Source organism: Peromyscus eremicus, chromosome 5, assembly GCF_949786415.1.
Source record: "Peromyscus eremicus chromosome 5, PerEre_H2_v1, whole genome shotgun sequence".
Taxonomy (NCBI): domain Eukaryota; kingdom Metazoa; phylum Chordata; class Mammalia; order Rodentia; family Cricetidae; genus Peromyscus; species Peromyscus eremicus.
The window spans coordinates 43698015-43719681 of NC_081420.1; the positions used below are offsets into that span (position 1 = coordinate 43698015).

The following is a 21667-nucleotide window of genomic DNA, read 5'->3' on the forward strand; positions in this document are numbered from 1 at the left end:
TGAACAAGGGCCTCCATCTGCCCAGAGGTGCTCATAACCAAAATAATCTGCAGAGGACTTATCATAAGTGCTTTTTAATAATGTGATTATTGAGATGGAAGAAAAAGAGGTTTTGTTTTGTTAATAATCAATTGAATCGGTTGGACTTGGGAAAAGTTTCGATTTTCACCAAGGAAACTAGAATCTGTAGAAAAAAAAACCCCACACATTCATCAATGAAATACCTCAAAGTAAGCAAATGACTTTCATCTATTTGGGGCAGATTCCCAGAGATTTGATCTTGTCACAAACTAGTACATTCCTTCTAATTAACTGATAAAATTAAAATTTATTAAATGACACTTTGGCCTGAAATGTGAACCTAGCCATAGATGCAGAGTGGCCATTTATAGCCCATCATTGTGGGCTTTTGTAACATAGATCATTTCTTTATTTTAAAAGAAGATAGTTTTGTTTCTATTGCTGAATGTTTATCAGTTTTTTGGACAGTCAGCAGTTTAAATGTCCCTTTACGGAGAAATTGCTATATAGAGATTCCTACTGATCAGTGGCTTTCTTGCTTCAAAGCTGTTCTAATGGTCTCTATAGAGTCACGGTGGAGATGAGCATGTAGGCCCTCCGTTTTCAGAGCTATGACTCTCACTCAGGAGGCTCCACCCACAAACACCAACACACCATTCCTGTGTGTGCTTCTGAAGCAATGCTTCCTACCTTTATTCCCTGCCTTTAAAGCCAGCTAAAAGTATTCCAGCTGTGTCTTCTGCCCTAACTGTGCTCTGGACCCTCGGGGGGGGGGGGGGGGGGCTTTCTGATGCCACAATTCTGTCTTTAGTCTCTCTTCTGCTATTATTACCTGTTTTTTCCCATCTGCCTAATTGATCTGTGATGTGTGCAGGGTTGAGCTCCTCTGAATTCTGTGGAAAGCTTCTCTGACAGCCTCTGCCACTCCATGCTCCTCCAAAGCAGAAGTGCCACACTAATGGTTCTACACACACAAAGTTCTGTTTCTCAACTCTGCATCTTTGACTGTGGCATCTCTAGGGATGTGAAGCCTCTTCCTCTCTTCTTCCTACTCCCTGACAATCAATCAACTCATAGTCATTGTTCAAGACTCAATTTCAAAGAGTCATCCCCAAGAAGTCTCCCATTTTCCTGGGCCTGGGAAAGGCCCCCTTGTCTCAATTTCTTACTTGTTTTTCTTACAGTCCTGTCTGTATTGGTAGAAAGGGCCTAGAAGGGCCCAGAAAGGTCTAGAAGGACCTGTAGGCAAATTGTTCTTGCTTCCTTCACCTCTGTATCCCTGAGGCCTGGTGCAGAGCCTACACCATTGTCACTTGGAGAATCTAATGAGTGTCATTTCCATGAAGCTTCGTAAAGATAGAAACTGTCCCTTGGCTTCTACTCCTGCTCCCTCTTTCTTGTCTCTCCTATGCACTCCATAGCATCTATGTTCCCTCCTAGGGATTCAACAAGTGTTGGGAACCAAGACATATATTAGGCTCGGCAAATAAAGAGTGTAATAAGCTTTTCAGTTGCTAGAGACTGGAACAATACTAACTGCTGTACCATGGCAACAATTTATTCTCTTTTTTAAAAAGTGTTTCCTTTTTTCGTCACAGGAGTATTCACAATTATTTGTTTAAAGTGAATGAGAGAATAAGAAATGCAGGAAGAATGATTCTGTAATATCAACAAATTTACCTAACTAATGTGCCATGACAACAGGCAATTGGTAAAAGCAGCACTTTGTAAGTAAGAAAATATCATGAAACTCCATAAAAAGATGGATTTTCAGGTTATTAGATAGAGGAATGGACAGAAAAGGAAATGAGATGTGTAGGTTTGTAGTGACTCTCTGTATTTGTCTGCACAGCACTTGTATAAAATCTGATTTAGGGTTCGTGTGCTCCCGCAATGATGACCTCTCTACTACAAAATCATATCAGTGTGTTGTGTTAAGGCAAAAGCTAGATTCTTGCCTCTACTCTGGTATTAACTATTGTATGAGTAAATTTAAAAATAAAAGAGAAACACATGCCTTTGGAGAGCTTTCGAATAGCTTGCCACCTAACTATAGTGTAGCAACCAGACTCACTTCTTCCTCCTTCATCTAGTGTCCGCAGAGCACCTCCTGGACTCAGATCCCCCGCAGCACCTAGCTGTCTCTCCAGTGTGATTCTAGAACACTCACTAAGATGCCCGTGTTTCCTCGGGGAAAGCCTCCTCTGCTCATCTTCAGTGACTCCCAGCTTTGCAAAAGCAGTTGTCAGAGACTCACTTTTGACTCAGTGACCGCCATAAAGCCACAAACTATTTAGATACCCAAGAGGCCTGATACACCATAAAGCCCCATCACAGCTCAACGCTATCCACCAAACCCAGTGATTTCAAAACAAAACAAGGCCACATTCACTACTACCCTAACTTTCAGTGCTCAACCAGAGTCATGAGCAGCTTACTAGCAGACATACATTTCCCGAAATATGTTATTGGGCCATTTCACTACCTACTGTGCAAATATTAGAGTGTATCTGGATGGTATAGCTCAATTACTGGCTGTACCTGTGTGATACAATCAAGAGATACAATAAACAGAAATGGATGAGGCTGCTGCCCACATAATACAGCATGCTGTTTTACAGTTAAGTTCCTGCATAATTAAAAGGAGTACATTCTAAAACAACAGTATAAAGTATAGTACAGTAAATGCATTAATCAGTAACAGTCAATTATTATCATTATAAAGTATTATATGCTATGTACAAGTGCTATAGTTTCTTATGATTGGGATGTTTGCTGACACCAACACAAAATCTAAGTAATGTGTTATGCTGTGGCAATATGGCAACTGCAGCATCACTAAGCAATAGAAATGCATCAGATCCATTGCAGTCTTACACAGCAATGGCTCGAGTTGCAGTACATGACTAACTGAAACATCACTATGAAACACATGACTATAATCTCAAACCAAGTGATTAAACCCCCTGTCCAGTCCTCCACATCATGTCCAGGCTTTCGGTGTCTAAGAGATGCCAGAGGGCTTTTCATCCTAGATGTCCAAAGAACAGCTACATCTTCATCTCTACCTGCCATCAATATTGAGATTTCCATCCTGGAGTATTCTCAACTGTGGTCAGAAAGATCATTCAGGGCCATGGTAGCTTTGCAGGTATCTGCCTGGACAGCTGCATTTATTGACTGTAATTCACCTGAGGAATTAACACCTAGGGACTCAGAAGTCTCTGGACTTTCACTTCACACCCAAAGCTTAGATGGATCAATGCAATGTGAAATGGGAGAATTTAAAGCATTTTTAAAAGGAAAAATGTTGATACGTTTATTTCTAAAAATATTTACTCTTTTCTGTAAAGATTGAAGGACCGGCTTCCCACCAAGGTCTTGTACCTAAGGCAGATAGTTCGCTCATTCATTTGCATACTAATTCAGGAAACATCTATCACGGGCCTCCTGAGTGTCCTTCATTGTGAAAGAAACTGAAGATATCAAAATTTACTAAAGAGAGCCTAGAGAGAGGAAGAAAGAGAATAGACAAATAAATAGCCTTTGATGAGTGTTGTGAAGTGACGGGACTGGATAAACAATAGAAAGGTGTATTGGGGCTGGAGAGATGGCTCAGAGGTTAAGAGCACTGACTGCTCTTCCAAAGGTCCTGAGTTCAATTCCCAGCAACCACATGGTGGCTCACAACCATCTGTAATGAGATCTGGTGCCCTCTTCTGGCCTACAGGGATACATGCAGACAGAGCACTGTATACATAATAAATAAAATCTAAAAAAAAAATAAAAAAAAAAAGAAAGGTGTATTAGTTATTTTTCTCATTGCTGTGGAAATGTGCTCAACACGAGAAACTTAAGAAAGAAAGGGTTTAGGATCTACTCTAGCTCACAATTTGAGGGTCCAGTCCATTGTGGTGAAGATGGCATGGTAGCAGGGGCATGAGGCAGCTTGCCGCACTGAGTCTGCATTAACAAACAGGGGGGTGCAAGCTGGGGCTCAACTAGCTGTCTCCTTGGATCTTCTTATTCATTCGAGGACTCCAGCTCATGGATGGATGGATGATGCCACCCACTTTCAAAAGCCCCTCCTCAGTCAAACCTTTCTGGAAACATCCTACGGAAACTCCCAGAAGTGTATTTCCATGGTGATTCTAAATCCAGTCAATTTGACAATGAAGATTAAGTATCACAAAAGGGATCTTTAAGAAATGTTATTGTGGGGGAAATACAGCTACATGTAAGAACAGACTATGAGCCATGTCAGTTTGCAACTCAGTGTCTACAAGCACCTCCCCAAGGCCTATCTTCCATACCCAACCACCCCTCCATCCTGGATTATTTTGTAATAAATCCTGAACATTGTTTCATCCCCTTATGATGATTTTGGTATGACTCTTTACCAGTAAAAGTAAGTGCACTTTGGATACTATATTCAAAGAAAGTGTCTCCAAGAGAGTGTTCAAGGAAAATAACATGTGTGAATGGCAATGAGCATTACCAAAGTGTAAAACCTTTGGATGGTTCAGAATATGAAAATTGGCCAATCATCTACCTTGGATATTGTGAAGGTGTGAAGGTACTCAATCCTAAAACATTGGTATGCCTATAACAGATAAAATGGGCCGGGCGGTGGTGGCGCACGCCTTTAATCCCAGCACTCGGGAGGCAGAGCCAGGCGGATCTCTGTGAGTTCGAGGCCAGCCTGGGCTACCAAGTGAGTGCCAGGAAAAGGTGCAAAGCTACACAGAGAAACCCTGTCTCGAAAAACCAAAAAAAAAAAAAAAAAAAAAAACAGATAAAATGGATACAAATACTATAGTAAGACTTATAAGAGGCTTACTACTCTATGCCAGGAACTCTTCCAGTATGTTTATATGAATCGCTTCATATAAATGGCTAGCTTTTGTTGTTCTATTTCATGATTTTGCATATATGTGGTGCTAAGGTTTGAATCCAGAACCTCACACATGCCAAGAACATGCTCTACCACTAGACTCCACAATCAGCCTTAAGGCATGTGTCTTTTTACAATTTTAGGAAGCCATAATTTATTCCCATTTTACTAAAGTTGGAGAAACAGAAGGAACAGCTACCTAAGAGCAGCTTCAGAATCTAGATCCAGAATCCAAACTCCCAATCACTGCACTATGCTACTTCCCCTTTAAGCTAGAATGGCCCTTTAATTGCCAGTCACATTTCTGTACAACTCTGAACAGGTCCAGGTACACAGATCACAGCTGCTCAGGTGTCTTGGAATCCACCCCATCTTCTCTCACTACCTCCAACTATACACTGCCACCCCTCTATAATTGGATAGAAATCAATGATTGGATGGCTTATCTTTTCTTCACTTCCTTTACTACCAAATTTCTTTGCCTGTTTGAATACAAATCCCATGAGAGAGGGAACATGTCAGTCTGTCATTCATTACCATACAGTACTCTAAACATACTGGGTACTAAGTAAGTGCTTGCAAGCTGAAGAAATTAATAAGTGAAAGGCTGTATGTGATTCTGTAACTATAGCATACACATTACTGTTTAAAAGGACAACTGTTGATTTACTTGTATTTCTGTAATGCAATGTATTTGGCTATTTTCTCTACACCAAGCAATTCTCCAATTCTGTGAACACCAACAATAATTCCTACTATTTAATTCAATTCTGAGGCTAATTATCTGAAGTTAGTGCAGGCCTCACAGGTAAAAGGCATAACCTCACAAGATCAACACACACACACACACACACACACACACACACACACAAACACACCATGTACATATATTACATATGTCAACTGTCAGAACTGCATCCCCAGGCTGTCCTGGCTTCTGTTTCCTTTGGCTACAACTCACAGATTCCCATTAGTCCCTCTCCCTGTATAACAATTTGTATCCTAACTCACAGAACACAGAGAAATATGTTTACTGGTTATGAAGAGTATTAGAAAGGATACAAATGAACAACTAGAAAAGTGGTTCTCAACCTGTGGGTTGTGACCCCTTTGGGGGTCTCATCTCAGCTATCCTGCATATTAGATATTTACATTACAATTCATAACAGTAGCAAAATTACAGTTATGAAATAGCAACAAAATAACTTTATGGTCAGCAGTCACCACAATATGAGGAATTATATTAAAGGATCATAGCAATAGAAAGGTTGAGAACCACTGAACTAGATGAAGAGATGATCCAGGGGCAAGATCCAGAGGGTCCTGAGTGCAAGAGTTTCTGTTTCTAGATGATTTGGGGCACGATACCCTCCCTTTCAGCTTATGAACTCTCCAAAACCCCTTGTATGCATGACTAAAGTTTTGCAATTAGTAAGTACCCTCTCAGGCCCTCTTCAGTCCCTTGAGGGCAGGGGTGAGGTAAAATGTCTAAACCTCTGATAACATATCTCAATGGCTCTTCTGGCAACTAGCCTCCCAACCTCCAGAGTCAGCTCATAAGCATAAGCTCAGGTGAATTACTTATAATGGGAATTATAAGTAATATTCAGCTATTCTTGCTACTCATAACCCTCAGAAATTCCCAGGATTGAAGAGCTCTATGATAATTAAAGGGAATAAGAACCAACTGTGTATTTGTTATCATGTCACAAAATCTCCAATGACATCAATTGGAATTCCAAGTTTTCATGAGCTGTTCCCACCCCTCTGTTTTAACAACTGTCACATTCCAAGGGTTTGCTTAAGTCTCAGAATTCATTTTACCTCATGAGGCAAGGGTCAACCCCACCTGGGGGTTTCCAGCCCTTAGTTACTCACAGAATGCTGTGAAGTGATGACTGTCAGGTGTGAAAGATGATGTCCCAGCTTCCTCATACTAAGGTAGGACATGTCTGAGACCCCACTCACACCCCAGAACCCTGCAGGACCAGGCTTCTCTTCTCCCTGACCTGTTGTTAGGGTATCAACAGACACATTACATTACTTTCTAAAATTCCTATTAGGCAGTATGACTGTGTACTAGAAATAATAAGTTACTGTGCTTGTCAGTTTACCATTAAAATAAAAATTAATTCCAGAAGCATGTAGAAATTGATGTTATTTTAGGTTGATGAACCAAAGTGGTTTTTTAGGATATTAAAGTGCTTCAGATCACCTCAGCCCCAAAGGTCATTAAAGACCTTTGTTTGTTTGACAGATGTTGAATAGACAGCATTTAACACAGAACCATCTCTGTAATGCAGCAAGAAGTGAGAGAGCTGAGGATCAACTCAGTATGAAAACACTTGAAACTGTTTTCCGACTGTTCTAAGGGTCTCAAGCACAGCAATAATCATAGACCAGGGAGAAAATCTTGAAAAGTAAAACACATGTGACGTAGCTCATTAAGAGGACTAGAGCCACCCATCCAATGCGTGTCTACTGGAATTCCCTTCTCCACCATAAGAGTTGAGGAGCAGAAATACTGATTTGGTTAAAGAGTGCCAAAGACACTAGAGACATGCTTCTTTCCCACATATAAGTAGAAGGAAAGCCAAGTCTTAATGTATGTAAATGAAGTAAAAACTGCAATATTTTCTGACTGTTTCTAAACAGCCAGTAAGAGTCTTTTGGACCTTAAATGAGGAGTCAATTGTGATAAATACATTCCTCAGTGTCCTCATTTAAAGTGAAATGGGACCACACACCCGACTCTAAACTGAAAAGTTAGTAGCAAAAAGAACTGTTCCTAAACCCACATACAGTTAAATCCACATAGCTCATAAGGGAGAATCCATAGATCATGGGCAATTATGCTCCAGGAAGGCTTTGAACTTATGAATCCAGAAAGTTCCCTTGGGATATAGGCAAAAACATTGGATACCATGTCACAGCTAAACTGCCTCATTGTGCTGTCTTAGTTATATAAATGAATTTTACTATTGCAATTTAATCAGCACAGTTTCTTTAAGAATGTTATAACTGCTTAAATCCAATTTCAAGAAACATGAGTCTTTTACCAAGATGCAGGATAGCAATCTCTCAGAAAAACAGAGAAAAGCATTCTCTGTCCTGTGGTGACATCTGTGATGATGACATCTGTAGATGATGTACACGATGCCTCTGAAGGCTGCTCTTTAGAAGACTTTATTAATTTTTCTACACAATCTAATGTCCATGGACAGCAAAGAGATGCACAATACATACAGATCTGGAAATACGGATTTATTCTCCTCAGATCAGCACCCAATAACCACACAGATGTGTGAACACAGAAATAAATAAGTATAGGCACAGACAAGGAGGATCAGGAGTTCAAGGTGATCCTTGGATACACAGAACATTTGAGTCCATTCTGGGTTACATGAAACCCGAGAGAGAGAGAGAGAGAGAGAGAGAGAGAGAGAGAGAGAGAGAGAGAGAGAGAGAGAGAGAGATCATTGTAAACAGCGAGTGTTATTTCTCTCTAATCTTTTCATTGCATGCCTTCACCATCTAGTAAGCAACTGTAAGATAAACTACTTCACAATGTTTTGACATGAACCAGGAATTAAATTGCAAAGTGATTTTAAGGGAGTTTTTAAAATATTATAAACTAAGTCTGAGGATAACGCACTATAAAGAAAGTCATGTCTTCTCTGACTTCTCTGTCACCTATCAATCCTGCCTCCAGAATCAGAGCGCTGCTATCTCTACAGAGACACAGGTCCTGCCTGACAGGAGAGATGTGAGACAAATCAGTGGCAACTGTTCCAAACCCTTTTTTGTTTTGTATCCTTCTAGTGACGCACATCCAAACAGATTTTTTCATTTTACATGCCTTCTACTCTTACCTTTTTAAAATTAGAGAACTCACCCCATCTAGTTACCATGCCAGTTAGCTAGTAGCTTCCCCAAGCTGCCCTTTAAAAAGAACAGGGCCAGACACGGTGACACACGCTAGAACCACAGCGCTGGGGAGGCTGAGGCAGGGTTATCTCAAGGTGGAGGCCATCCTGGCTTACAGAGGAAGACTCTGCTTAAGAAAAAAGACAGAAAGCAAACAAGCAGAAAAACCTAAAGTAACATGTACACGAAAGTGGGACAATTGTGTCAGCTACAGTTGCATATCCAAAGCTCTTACCTGCATATTCTCATTTGATTCTCATTATACTCTTATGAGTTCTATCATTTTCCCACCTATTTTATCCAGGAAAACAAACAAACAAAAGCAACCAGAGTTTGAATCTCTTACCTCTACTGAGGCATCTGGTTTTGCAGCCTGACTCTCCCCTGCCTGGACAGGGGAAAGGTGAGGTCTTGTGTCCTACTTCAGTGGCACACAGCTATATCGACAGCTATTTTGTTAATTTATTTTATAAAACCTTAGGAGGGGAAATGTCTTAGGAAATAGGCATTTCAGTGAGTGGATTCGGCTGTAGATCCCACAGGCATGGCTTGAGGTGCTCAGGATGTAATGTGAAAATTCTCACTCGCTGCAAATCCTTGCTCTGAACCCTCCTGTACTTATAACAAGAACACACTAGAATCAGCATGGCCTGAACTGATCTGTTGAAAACATACCATGTAATACAGTCAGACTTTTTCCAGGCTGCCTTTTCCTGGTAGGTACACGGCAATGAAAGATATGAAGGCATAAGCTTGGCGGCCACTTCAAAGTGCCCAGATGGCCCTAGAATGTCACCATGCTCATTATATGCATTTATTGTGCATGAGCTCACAGCTGTCCAAATCTACCCTGAGTCTCCAATCTAGAAGAAATGGTGATAGGAACACTGCTAATGTGACATGACTGTGGACAACACAGAGTGACATGGCCTGAGGTGATGGCCGTTCCCCCCTCCCCTGCCACTTATCTTAATAGCAGTGCAGCCCTGCCCAGGAAGTCACAGACAGGAGAGCCAAGAAGTATTCGTGACGCTGTATACACCATGAACACTATCCAAGTCACTCTTACACTGACTTGTACTACAGGGCCACCTTGGTGTCAGTATTCTGACTCTAGAGCATGGCCAGCCAGACTTCTCCCTAGAGCCAGACATCAGTCACAAATGCAAAGTAAGAAGGTAGCTGGACAGGAATTAAGAAAGTCATCCATGGCTAGAGGTTTATAGCTCAGTGGGAAAGTATTTGTCTAGAATATACAAGGCCCTGGGTTGGTTTTGCAAAACAGAGTAATAACAAAAAAATCATCCAAGTCAGCATTTTCCACTTTAAGATAGAAAGACAATGCATGCAAGCACCCACACCCACATGTGTTCACACACAGACACAGACACACACACACACACACACACACACACACATATGCGCACGCGCACAAACACACACATACATCATTAAGGGCAGTGAAATCATAGGACCAGAATACAGAGGAAATAATGTCAGTAAACAAAACATACCTTTGTGGTGGTTGAGCAATCTTCTAAAACACCCGTTACCCATTTCTAACCCTTAAACACACAGACTCAGAGTCTTTTTAAGTAATTGGTTTGCTTTATATTCAAAATGAGTTCTTTGTGAAGCATCAGATTCCACAGCAAATACAAAGGACTGTTGGTGAACAGTACACTGGTGTCTTAGATATAGGGAGTTCTCAGTCTACATTATTGTGCTACACCCAGAGTCAGTCCATCATTTCCTAGATGATACCTTGGTTGACGTAGAAGATATCAAAGAAGTGCTTTACAATTATGAAAATTATGCGCTCTTTGTTAAATAGGGATAACTACTTGTCTTCTAAAGACAGTATTTTCTGTGTACAAACTTAAAAATTTTATCCACAATTGACAAAATCGTCTTTTCAAAATTAAGACCAAACTTCACATAAATTAATCATTCTTTGGGGGTTACGAAGTTTATTTTATGATTCCAGGAATTTTGTTAGGAATTCAGCTTCATGCATAAAAACAATGCAAGCAGAATCTTCTCAGAGGAGCTCAGAATGGAAGGCCAGTGTGCACTGTCTGTGCCGGATGCTACAGGTGCTGTTTGCCAAGACCACAGTATGGACCATCCATGTGGGCACTCAAACTACAACAAGGAGCGTTTTCTCTTAACCCCTCTCATTCCTCAGCCACAGTCACTCTATAGACATACTCAAAATACCAAGATCAAGGATGCCCTGAATGTTAAATCCCATGGTGGTAATCTTGGATGGGACAGGGTTTCTCACTAGGCCAAAAAAAGAATTTTTTTTCTCCTTAAAAAAAGTTGTATTTTTTCCCCTTGGGAGAGAGATAAAAACAAAAGACATAAAGTAATGAATAAATTTAAAGTGGATTTTTCTTTCTAATACGATGTGTTGGATCAACGAGACTTGGTTATAAGTAAATAATAAGGATAAAGATATACATTAGCAAAAAGTTATCAAATTCCCCCTTTTTTTCATTTTCCCTGATTATTATTTCCTTCCTCAACAGATGATGTAGAACTCTGGGCAAATTTCCAAAATAATTAAGGCACAGAATACCTTTTGAGAGGAAAAGAAAGAAAAAGAAGAAAAGAGAAAACAGAGAGAGAGCAGAGAAGAATAAAGAATGTTTAAAAACTAAAAAGAAAGTTTAAAAATGACAGTAATAAAAGAGGAGCTCTAGAAGAGCCAAGACTTGAACTAAGTATGGTTTTAATTCTTTTCCACCAGGTCTTAGCCTTGGCAGGTCTCTGCTAAAATGCAGGAGTTCCATGGATGTGGAAACTGGTGATGGAAAATGCATTATTATACACAATTGTTGTACTTGAGAGAAACTATATGGAGGAAAAAAATAACACCCTAGAATAAATACAAATGAAATTCATGTATCAAAACCAATACTGTGAAAATAGTTTAAATGTTTCTTGAATTTATATCTAGTCATTAACCTAAATGCAGATTTTAGTTCATGCCACCCTTCTGCCTCATGGTCAGAAGGCCTGAAAACCTGTGGTGTGGAAAATTGGCAGGATAAAGAATATTGAATTGGTCTCCATGGAAAAACAGAACTTGGCAGCCATAACCGCCTCCCTGTCTGGTCTCTCTCCCACTTCCGTTTATTCTTTCCTGCTAAACCTTTGTCCCAGGAAAGAGGCCACACATTAGGTAAAGCAGGAAGCAAATGTCAGCCTGGCCATTCACCGGTGACTTTGAATCTCTCCTCAACGTAAGCCCCAAGTGTCCCAGCTCTCTGAGATCGCAGAAGTTGGGCTTTCGCTGATTTTGGTTGCTTCTCAGGTGGGAAACATGCCTCACCCAAATGACCCCTGAAGAAACTGTGATTCCTATATGGAAACGAAAAATCCATACACAAATCCTGTGGACATCAATTTCCTCCACCTACCCTGCTTCACTCTCATGATGATTTCAAGGAAGGCTGACATTTCCTTGGAATTTTATTCTGTGATCTCAGGCTAAATCTCTCCTAGGCTGTCCCTCAGCTGAGGCTCACTGCATAGCCAGCATTGGTGGACAAAGTCCAGCCCCCATCTTGTCCCTGGCCTCCTGTAATCAGTCAAGAAATCGGCTTACTGGGACCCTGCAACGGGTTCGGGGTTCTTTGCATGAGCAAGCTGGAGGGAGTGTTGTGTCGCTGTGCGGTTACTCTGCCTCATGGTGGTTTTCACCCTGATCTTCTCTTTCTTTACAGCTGGTTAATAATCCTCTAGCAAGTCAGGCCGCCGCTGCTGCAGCAGCCATGGGCTCCATAGCAAGTTCACAGGCCTTTGGCAATGCCCTCTCCAGCCTTCAGGGGGTCACAGGTCAACTAGTTACTAATGCACAAGGACAGGTGAGTGGGAGATGGGAGCAAGAGCGAATTTTTATGGCAGATTGAACTCAGAAAGGAAATGAATTTCTTTTGCATGACAGTGATATGTAGCTGCATCTATTTGAGGCAAATAAATAATGTTTACTAGCAATGTCAAGAGCAGGAGAGGGGTTGGGAAGTGTTTCTATATTTTAGAAGCAAGATTTTTCTTTCTTGCCCCCTAAAATGTCAAGGTTTGATTTTGTTTTTGTTTTTGTGAGATGACTAGTGTTATGACCTGAGTTAAAGAATTTTTTTCTCTCTATTGGAACATTCTTGAAAATAAACAATCAAAAATTGAATTTTGGAAAGAAAATCTTGCTTTGCTTTTTTTTTAACTTTTCACTTTAAAAAAAAATCTGATGTAATGGGGAAACTAATATCTTTTGCTGGTTACTCTGATATGTCTAAGCTAACCTAAGTAAATCCAAGATCTTAGTATGTGTGGGGAGCTAATGTAAAGTCCTTTTCCAGCAACAAAAGGAAAGGGGGCATTAGATGCCAGCCACCCTCCAGCCCCTGGCACTCTCACTGATTTTCGGGGACTCAGGAGGTCTCTTGCATGCCTGTTGATTATCTCTAACCTGTCAGGTCCACTAAGCCCTCCCCATATCACAGGAGAGTATGCATTCTCCAACTAGGTTCATGTGTCCATGTCATGTTCACCGAGGTGACAGATGACAGAGCTTCAGTGATCAGTAACCCTAAAAGCTGCAGAAAACAACAGAGCAGAGTTGAAGCTCATGATGTCAGGGTGCCCTCCAATGGAAAGCCAGAGTCCAGCCTCACTGGTTAGTGACTTCAGTTTTCTAGTGTGTCCATCTATGATTACAGAGAGAACATTATTTCTTTACTTAGCAGTGTGTTTACATAACTCCCTGCTACAGCTGCTCTGCAAAACCAGGAATCTCAATATCTTAAACTCTTGGTTTTTTTTATTTTACATAAAGCATAAGCAAAGATGCATTACAAACTAAACCATCTCTATGTACAACCCAGGAAAAGAAAAAGCTGACCTTGTTATATTTCCTGGGCGGGTGTAGGATTGTCCCATCAGAGACCCGAGGGCTGAACGATGGAGCTTGTCAAAGAGAGGCCCCATGTAATGAATCATCTTATCACAGGTGCACACCACACATATTAAAGGAGGGTTGTATGAACACTGTGCCCTCTACAGTAACCTTTCAATGTCTGCTTTAACCCTTGTTCCAATTCCTTTTCATCAAAGGATCATTTTATGCAGCCAGCTCTAAATTGAGGTTCTCAAAAGCATATTAAGATTTCTGAAGGGCTGTGGGTATCTGGGTAGAGGAAAAGTAGGGTTTAATATCTATAACTCATTCTGACTTCAGGCCTATGCTGGAAGCAGCTTCCTAGAGCTATGCCCAGAAATAAAGCAAGCTCAAAATGTAAATTTTAAGAGTTGAAGATCAAAACCAAATCTATCCATATAGGCATTTCCCTCTGATTTTTCTGTTCCACCATCCAAGAGAAATAATGTTATGCCCCCGCACAGAGAAATGTTTTAGTGTTAAGGGCTAGTATGTCTTACTTTTCAAATGCTTTGGTGGCTGATTAGCCAGTGGTAACTTCTTACGGGCCAGAGTCCCCATCTGTCACTCTAATATCTGGAATCTCTCTCCCAGCCCACAAGAATCCCAAGTTGAATACTCACAGGGCAGTGTAGACACTGAATCAGAATTGATCTTAGTGTCATTTTATTATTATTATTATTATTATTATTATTATTATTATTATTATTTTACAAGTTGTATAAGGATGGTTTATTTGTATTTATAGTAAACATATTCCCAAAGGTGAACATCTACTATCATAAGAAGGGGGCAAAGTCATCTGAGATGTGTTTCTTTGTCTTGTGCTAATGTGATACAAAGGAGGTGAATATATGGAACCAGATTAGTACAATTTGCCTTGCTTAACATACCCTGCCACCTAGAATTGCTACACTCAGTTTATTTTTCATTTCTTAAAGTCTCTGTAGAGGTTTCCCAGACAGATAGGAAGAAAAAACTCTTTGAATGTTTAGAAACTCTTTTATTTAGAAACTTTTTTTATATTTGGAAGTTTGTCAAAGAATAATGCCATTAACATGTAAAGCTAGGTTTAAGAAGCAGGATTTATTTATAGTTACATGGACAAATGGGAAGATTTGTTCCACACAGAACCATCAAGCAAGGGTATTGTCATCCAAATGTCTATCCTTGTCCTCACTCCCTGAGATTCTCTCTTCATCCTATAAACAAAAGATGGGATTTAAGAGACCTAAATGAGCCTTCAGGCCTACCCAGGGATGGGGTTAAGTACCAATTCTCTCAGGTTTTCTGAGTTTCAGACAGAGGCTTAGCTTACCCAAGCCTATCCTTAACCTTCAAGGAGTCATCTGCTGCAGGCCACACTCATGGCTGCTCAATCAGCCTCTGTTCTGTGCCTGAATCTCCTTCAGACTCTTGGTCTTCTGGTCACAACAGCCAGAAATCTCATCATCTGGCTCTTGCTATTTGACTTGCCTGCCTTGGAATCTGTGTTTTCCAGAAACTAGATCCCAGTAAAGGCGTAGATGCGACGTCTGGATATGTTGAAGAATGAGCTTTTCTGCTGTTTTGCTGCCCCCAGCCTCTAGTCATGACAAATACAGAGAAAATTTTCCTCCATTTTCATACTTTTCTCACTTTGCCCTCTCATAACTATTGATTGAAATGGCAGACAGTGATCACTAGAGTTAACAATTTAACAGACAAGAAGACAAGAAGGTAGTCAGTGTCCCCTGGTAACTAGTGGTCAGCCATGGACATTGACTGCAGCACTGCTGAGGACAGTAGAGGTCTCTTTGCTTCCTGGATCAGAGACTCATACAAGAAGAAAAAGAGTAAGTAGTAAGGTGAAGGATTTCATTCCAAATTCAGTCTGAACAAGTTCCCTGAGCCCTTTGAGCCTCAGTCTTCCTAACTACACAATAAAATCTAAGCAAGCCCTGGACTAGGAAGATGGCTCAGCAGTAAAGTGCTGGCCATGCAAGCTCAAGGACCTGAGTTTGCTCTCTAGGATCCACATTCAATCTGGGCATGACAGCATGACCTTGTAATCCCGGCACTAGAGAAGTGGAGACCTGAGGATCCCTGGCTTGTTCGCTGGCCAGCCTAGCCTAATCAGTGACCCCTGTGTCCCAGTGAGATAGCTTGCCTCAAAAAGCAAATAGATAGCTCCTGAAGAATGATATCCAAGGTTGGCCTCTGGCTTCTACACAGACACACACAGACACACAGACACACAGACACAGACACATACAACCTAAATCCATAGGTTATAAAGATTAAATGAGATTGTGTCATAAAAATACCTCCAAAGAGTTTAAGGACATAACTAAGGTCAATAAACAATGCTACAATTATCATCATCATCATCATGGTTCATGGCGTTGTTTGGATATGCAGCCAGAGGCAATAGTATGATGTGTAGGCAGACAGAAAGGGATCTGTAGCCAGGCTGCCATTCTGATCTCTTTATTCTCTTTGTGCCATGATTTCTTTTCCGAAAAATGGGAAGAATACTGAGAATTCCCTGGATTAAAGTGCTTAGAATGGGGTCAATCACACAGTCATATCTCAGAGCCACCGGTCAGTAAATGCTAATCAAGATGAACGTGAATCAAAGTGAACATTTTCCTTTGGTGCACAGATGAAGGTTTTGAGAATGTGTGAATCTCAGTAGTGGGTTGTTCAGTCATCTTAGGGCATCTCAACCTTTCTTAGAACAGTGCGCCAGAGGGCGGAGAGTGAATGTGCCCATGTGTGCTCCTAATGGTGTTTTGAGGAATTGGCAAGTAGATTTACCATCAATTTGTTCAGCTACGAAACTGCTTCCCTTGTGTCCCTGGCAATATCTCCTTATTGGCATTACTACAGAAAAGTAAAAGCAAATGAAATTTTATTTTATCCTGGGGTTAAGGAAAGCATTTTACATTTTAACTGAAGCTCATGACTGTTTCCTGATGAAATCAAGTCCTCCACCACTGTGGTAAGAAGCTTCCATAGGTGGTAGCAGGTGAACTCCGACACCCACCTTTGTACTTTAAAGAGCCAAACATAGAAAACACAAAAGCAGCTAAACAAAGTTACTGTTTTAAAAAAACAGGGTTACCCCTGCCCCAGTCTCCCAAGTGCTGAGATGACAGTGTATGTCACCACACGTGAGGATCTTTTTCCCATCAATTTTTAAAAAGAACAGAAAAGGGTAAGGACACATACCCACACAGGTTATTCAGCAATATGCAAGCTTTTATGCAACTGAAGGATAGAGATAAAGCTAGCTCGATAAACAGGAGTTACTGTGATGACATGAGCTGAAGGCTGCCTCCTGATGACCATGAGTGGAAGGCTGTAGTTTGAGGCATGGAGGGTGACCCTCAGCTTCATTTCAAGCCCAACGGTAGGTGGAGGAGGCAATAGGACCTCTGACAGTGTACTTTAGACCCCAGCAGGAAGTTCCCCAACAGCTCAGCTCTCCAAAGAGGGGCAACTGAAGAGATGCACTCCATGCAAGGTCCTCTGAATTATAGTCGTGAACCAAATAACATCTCCAGGGCAACAGCAAATAGGAGTCTCAAGTTTTTATTGAAACACAAACATTGCTATTTATTAATAGAGTGGCCTCGTAAAGATTATATAACTTTTCTGGGGCTCTTTTCCAACAGTAAATGAGAAATGACGCATTTAATAAGTTACAGTTATTTCTTTTGAGATCAAAACCCAGCAACTGACCCTATAGAGTTTGCTGAAGTGAATATTAGCACATAATTTAAATGGAACGACAAGACTCTAAGATAAACTCACTGTAAGAGTACCTGAGATGAAGTTCTAATAAATACTAATCTCAATGACAAGACTGAGAGATAATTGATTTGATAATTGTCTCGTGCTTCTCTCCGGGGTCTTATTAGGTCCGTTTAAAGCCATAACTGCACATATCTGTAAAAACAGTTTTCCAATCCTGCGGGAAGAGAAGAAATAGTGTGTGGCTCTGATTGTGAATAAAGCTCCTCCAGAGCCCACGAGACCCAAGCAAGCCAGCAATGGAGAATCTGGGGAGCTCGATGTAGTACAGTGAAGCAGGCCAAGTGTATACAAAAGGAACTTTTCCAAAGCATCATACACACATCTCCATTTTCCTACCAGCCTCAGTTCTCTTGTTTATTTTCAAAGGAAAATAGACAGTCCAGACCAAAATAATAATAATAATAATAATAATAATAATAATAATAATAATAATACCTTCCCCTCCATCCCAGAGTGGTAACTGATAGAAAACTGTGACTTTTCTCTACAAATTTTATGTTTTTGACACAAAATATTAATTTTAAAAAACAAAATGCATAAAACACTACTTTTTAAAAAAAATATATAAAAACAATAGAATCTATTTAGAGATTTTATATAAATAAGGATCAAATGTGTTTTGTTGAAAATTCAAAGTTGGTGTCTACACGTTTTCTCACAAATAGAACAGGAATGACTGAAAGTTTCTTTTCCCATTTGCGCATGTCACGAGGGAAGTTTTTAAGGTGTAATAATTAAATCCCATTGAATGAACTGTATTTCAACTATCATTTTTTAGTAAAACATTTTTTTAATTTCTCTCTGTCTGAAGACCAGGAAATGTATTTTCACGGGATTAGTAGCATTCTAAGAGTTCCGCCCTGGCTTCTCCTCGGTGATAAAGATAAAATAACAATCAGCCACCCCAATCCTTCTCCTATCGTACGTAGCAAATCTGCCCTCGGAGCCCAGTTAAGAGCTTTATTGCCTCATTTCAGCACTGTTTCCCTAAGTGCTCACCTTACAGCCCTCAAAATGCTCTGCAAATGAGAACTCTGGCATCAGAGCAGTGGTACCCCAGACTGATGCTGACCCACCAGCTCTCCTGGTACTGAGCGGCAGGGACCTGTGAGGTTCACAGATGTGACTCGGGTCAGGCCATCAGGTTGTAGACTTGACCTTTCTTAAGCTTTAATTCCCCAACCAACACTTAATAAAACGTACATGCTTTAGAAAAACGCTGCTGCCAGCAATTCTCACTTATTCCTATCCATGTTTTTAAAATGTTTTTTGAAAGGAGAAATCCTTCAGGCGAGGATCCTCGGCTCTGCCACCAGAGCTTTGCCGTGACTTCTGGTCTGTTGTGATGTCTACTTATCCCATTTGTCTCAAACTGTCTCAAGAATTCCCAAGGACCCATAACATGCAAATCAGTGTTGGCCTGTCCCCAAGCTAACTTTCTCTGGACTTTAGAACCTGGAAAGACAGGTGGGAGGTAGTACCAGAGGGCCAGCCGATGGAGTCCTGGTAGTATCTGAGTCCTTGCCCTCCAAACTCTGATGAAAGTCATGTTTTTTAACCCTGGTGGGCAGTGACTCTGTGGGTGTTGGATAGTGAGGGAGGGGTGGCTACAGGTGGCTTTGTTGCAGATTCTTTAAGACTCAGAGTTGTGTTAAGTTTGGTTCCAGCTCTGCCCATCCAAGGCTACTTACTACTCCTGCACCAGCCACCCTTCTTCCAGCCTCTCATCCCCTCCATGTCTGATATGGAACACTTATCAGCCCCAGAGGCCCATCAACTTGAAGAACTTTAAAAGGCCCCTCTGGAGACTTTCTTTTTAGCCTCCATCTCTAGCAGAACTCACCTCATGTAACAAGGGAAGTAAGCAGGAATACACAGTAAAAACTGCCCTTGCAGAATTCACCCTGAAAAGTTAGCAAAAGAGGACCATGTCTCTGCTACATAAAATAGGATGTTACACTGTCTATTTCTTTTTCAGTTCTGGCCACTGCAGCCTTTTGCTTTTTGTTGTTTTTAATTCTTCATCCCAAAGCCTTTGTCTTCATGCAATCAGGGAAATGGTCTCTCCTGTAGACTCCTAGATGAAGACTTGTACAGTCTTTTGAGGCCAGTTAGTTCCTGGAGCTTCCCAATTAGAATCTTTAATTCTCAACAGCTAATAAGTTAGAGGATCTATTTACAGCTCCAAGGAGCTGATCGGGGCTACCCTCCTTAACATTAAACATAAATAAATAAAAAGGAGTGTTCCCTGTTCAGCACACTTCCATTTCAGTGAATGCACCCCTGTGGGAAAGTGATGCCTATCCCCAAGGAATAATCATGTGCCTCATTTGAGTGTGCAGAGATTTTTAAGCATCTTGGTGGACTGCTGGGTTTTAGCTCCTTTAGGCCAAGTGACATCTGAAAAAAGAAATAAACAAACAAAAAGACAAATAGTGTCTGCCCTATACTGAGCTGAGCTCAAACTGGGGTGTCATGGAAGACTTTGATGGTCTCACCTGTACAGATGGGCAAACTCTCTAGGAGTTTAGAGGAACACAACTCCCCAGAGCAGCACCTTGGATAAGTGGCAAGGCTGAGATCTGAACCCAGTGCCCACGGCTATGATCCTGTGCCACTCTGAGCTTCTCTGGCTGGAAGACCTGGTTGCTTTCCCAAATCCTCCATGAACAAACAAGTTAGAAGCACAAAACCTAATTCTCCTTATCTGAAAAAAAGTGGGGGAGGGAATGTATTTCTTCCCCTATAGTCTCACAGAGTTCTCCTGAAGGTGCATTTATACACACACCTGAAACCTAAAGATATATGTATGCCTTACCAAATAAAAACAAGGTATTCTAATTCATATGCTTACCAGTTTACCTTTGCTCATCAAAAGAACTGGGGAGGTACTTTCAAGGAAGTCTCTAAAGCAATGAGACAGCCTTGGAAAGTATAACTCAGATCTACACTACATCTTGCCAGAGGAAATCAGCCTCAAAATGTCAGGATGTAGGATTCAGAATTCTCCTGACTCCCAGCAAGGCCTCCTAACCATGGGCAAAGAGTAGCAGGTGTGCACCACACATAGATGCCCAGCAACACCGACGCTTTCCACATGAGCCTCTGGGAGCTCAGTAGGAAGCCCTACCCCAGTCAGTCCTGCAACAGAGTCAAATAATGCTGGAATTGATTAAGCTCAAAGCAGGTTGAGATGCCTCATGTTTCTAAATCTTTCCCCTAGAGACCTACTCTTCCAATGAGGCCTTTCAAAGGACAAAAGAAATATCTACCACAGTATTTTTGTGTGTAAGAAACCATTGATTTAAATTGCACCTAAAGTCGGGCCATGAGTTTTTAAGGGACAGGGGTTAGTGTCAAAATACAATATTAGACAAATATATCAATTGTCAGAGATTCACAGATTTTCAAAATATCTTTTTAAGCTTTAACTGAAGTTTAGTGTTGGAATTGAGGAACTGTGCTCTTTATTTGATGAAGAGCCCTGACCGAGCCTGGTATTCGGACAACTATACACCAGACCATTAGCTACCTTTTTAATATTCAGGTTTTAGAAAAAGTGAGGGATGAAACAGGAGCTGTTTATTCATAGTCTTTCCAATTAGGAAATTAAAAACTAAGCTTGATCTGAATTAGAGTGGAAGAAAAGAAAGAAAACAAATGCTGAACTTTGAGTTAGTGTTCCTAGAATATCACCAGCCCCATCTGCAAGCCATTGTTGTCATTAAGACATTACAAGTCAGGGTAGGCCATTAAACTCACATGTGAGATATAGCCACCCTTGAAATAAATATTCTACATGCCAGAAATGCACCCTACATTTTTTGCTGGTCCGTGAGTTGGTTAGTACTCATAAAGATGTCAGATGTCATCAACTTACAAGACCAGTCAGACAAACATGAATAGATGAGAGGCAGAAAGGAATGGAGAAGTAACAGCTTAGAGCAAGGAACGGGGCCATGTTCAAGTTCAAACCCATGGAGAAGCCAGCCTCTATGTAACCTCATTAAATGCAATGCATTAGCTCCAAATTCCCACTTGTTTTATCATCTGGCTTTTGCCACCTCGAATAAATAACA

General features: G+C 40.9%; 1 protein-coding gene across 1 annotated transcript in view; it reads left to right on the forward strand.

Moving 5' to 3' along the window:
* Positions 1 to 21667, forward strand: part of Pou6f2 (POU class 6 homeobox 2) — a 496744-nt gene that overhangs the window by 439559 nt on the left and 35518 nt on the right. The window contains exon 6 of the mRNA XM_059262396.1: positions 12577 to 12717. Coding sequence (XP_059118379.1) covers positions 12577 to 12717 — 141 coding nt within the window. The remainder of the gene's footprint in view (positions 1 to 12576; positions 12718 to 21667) is intronic.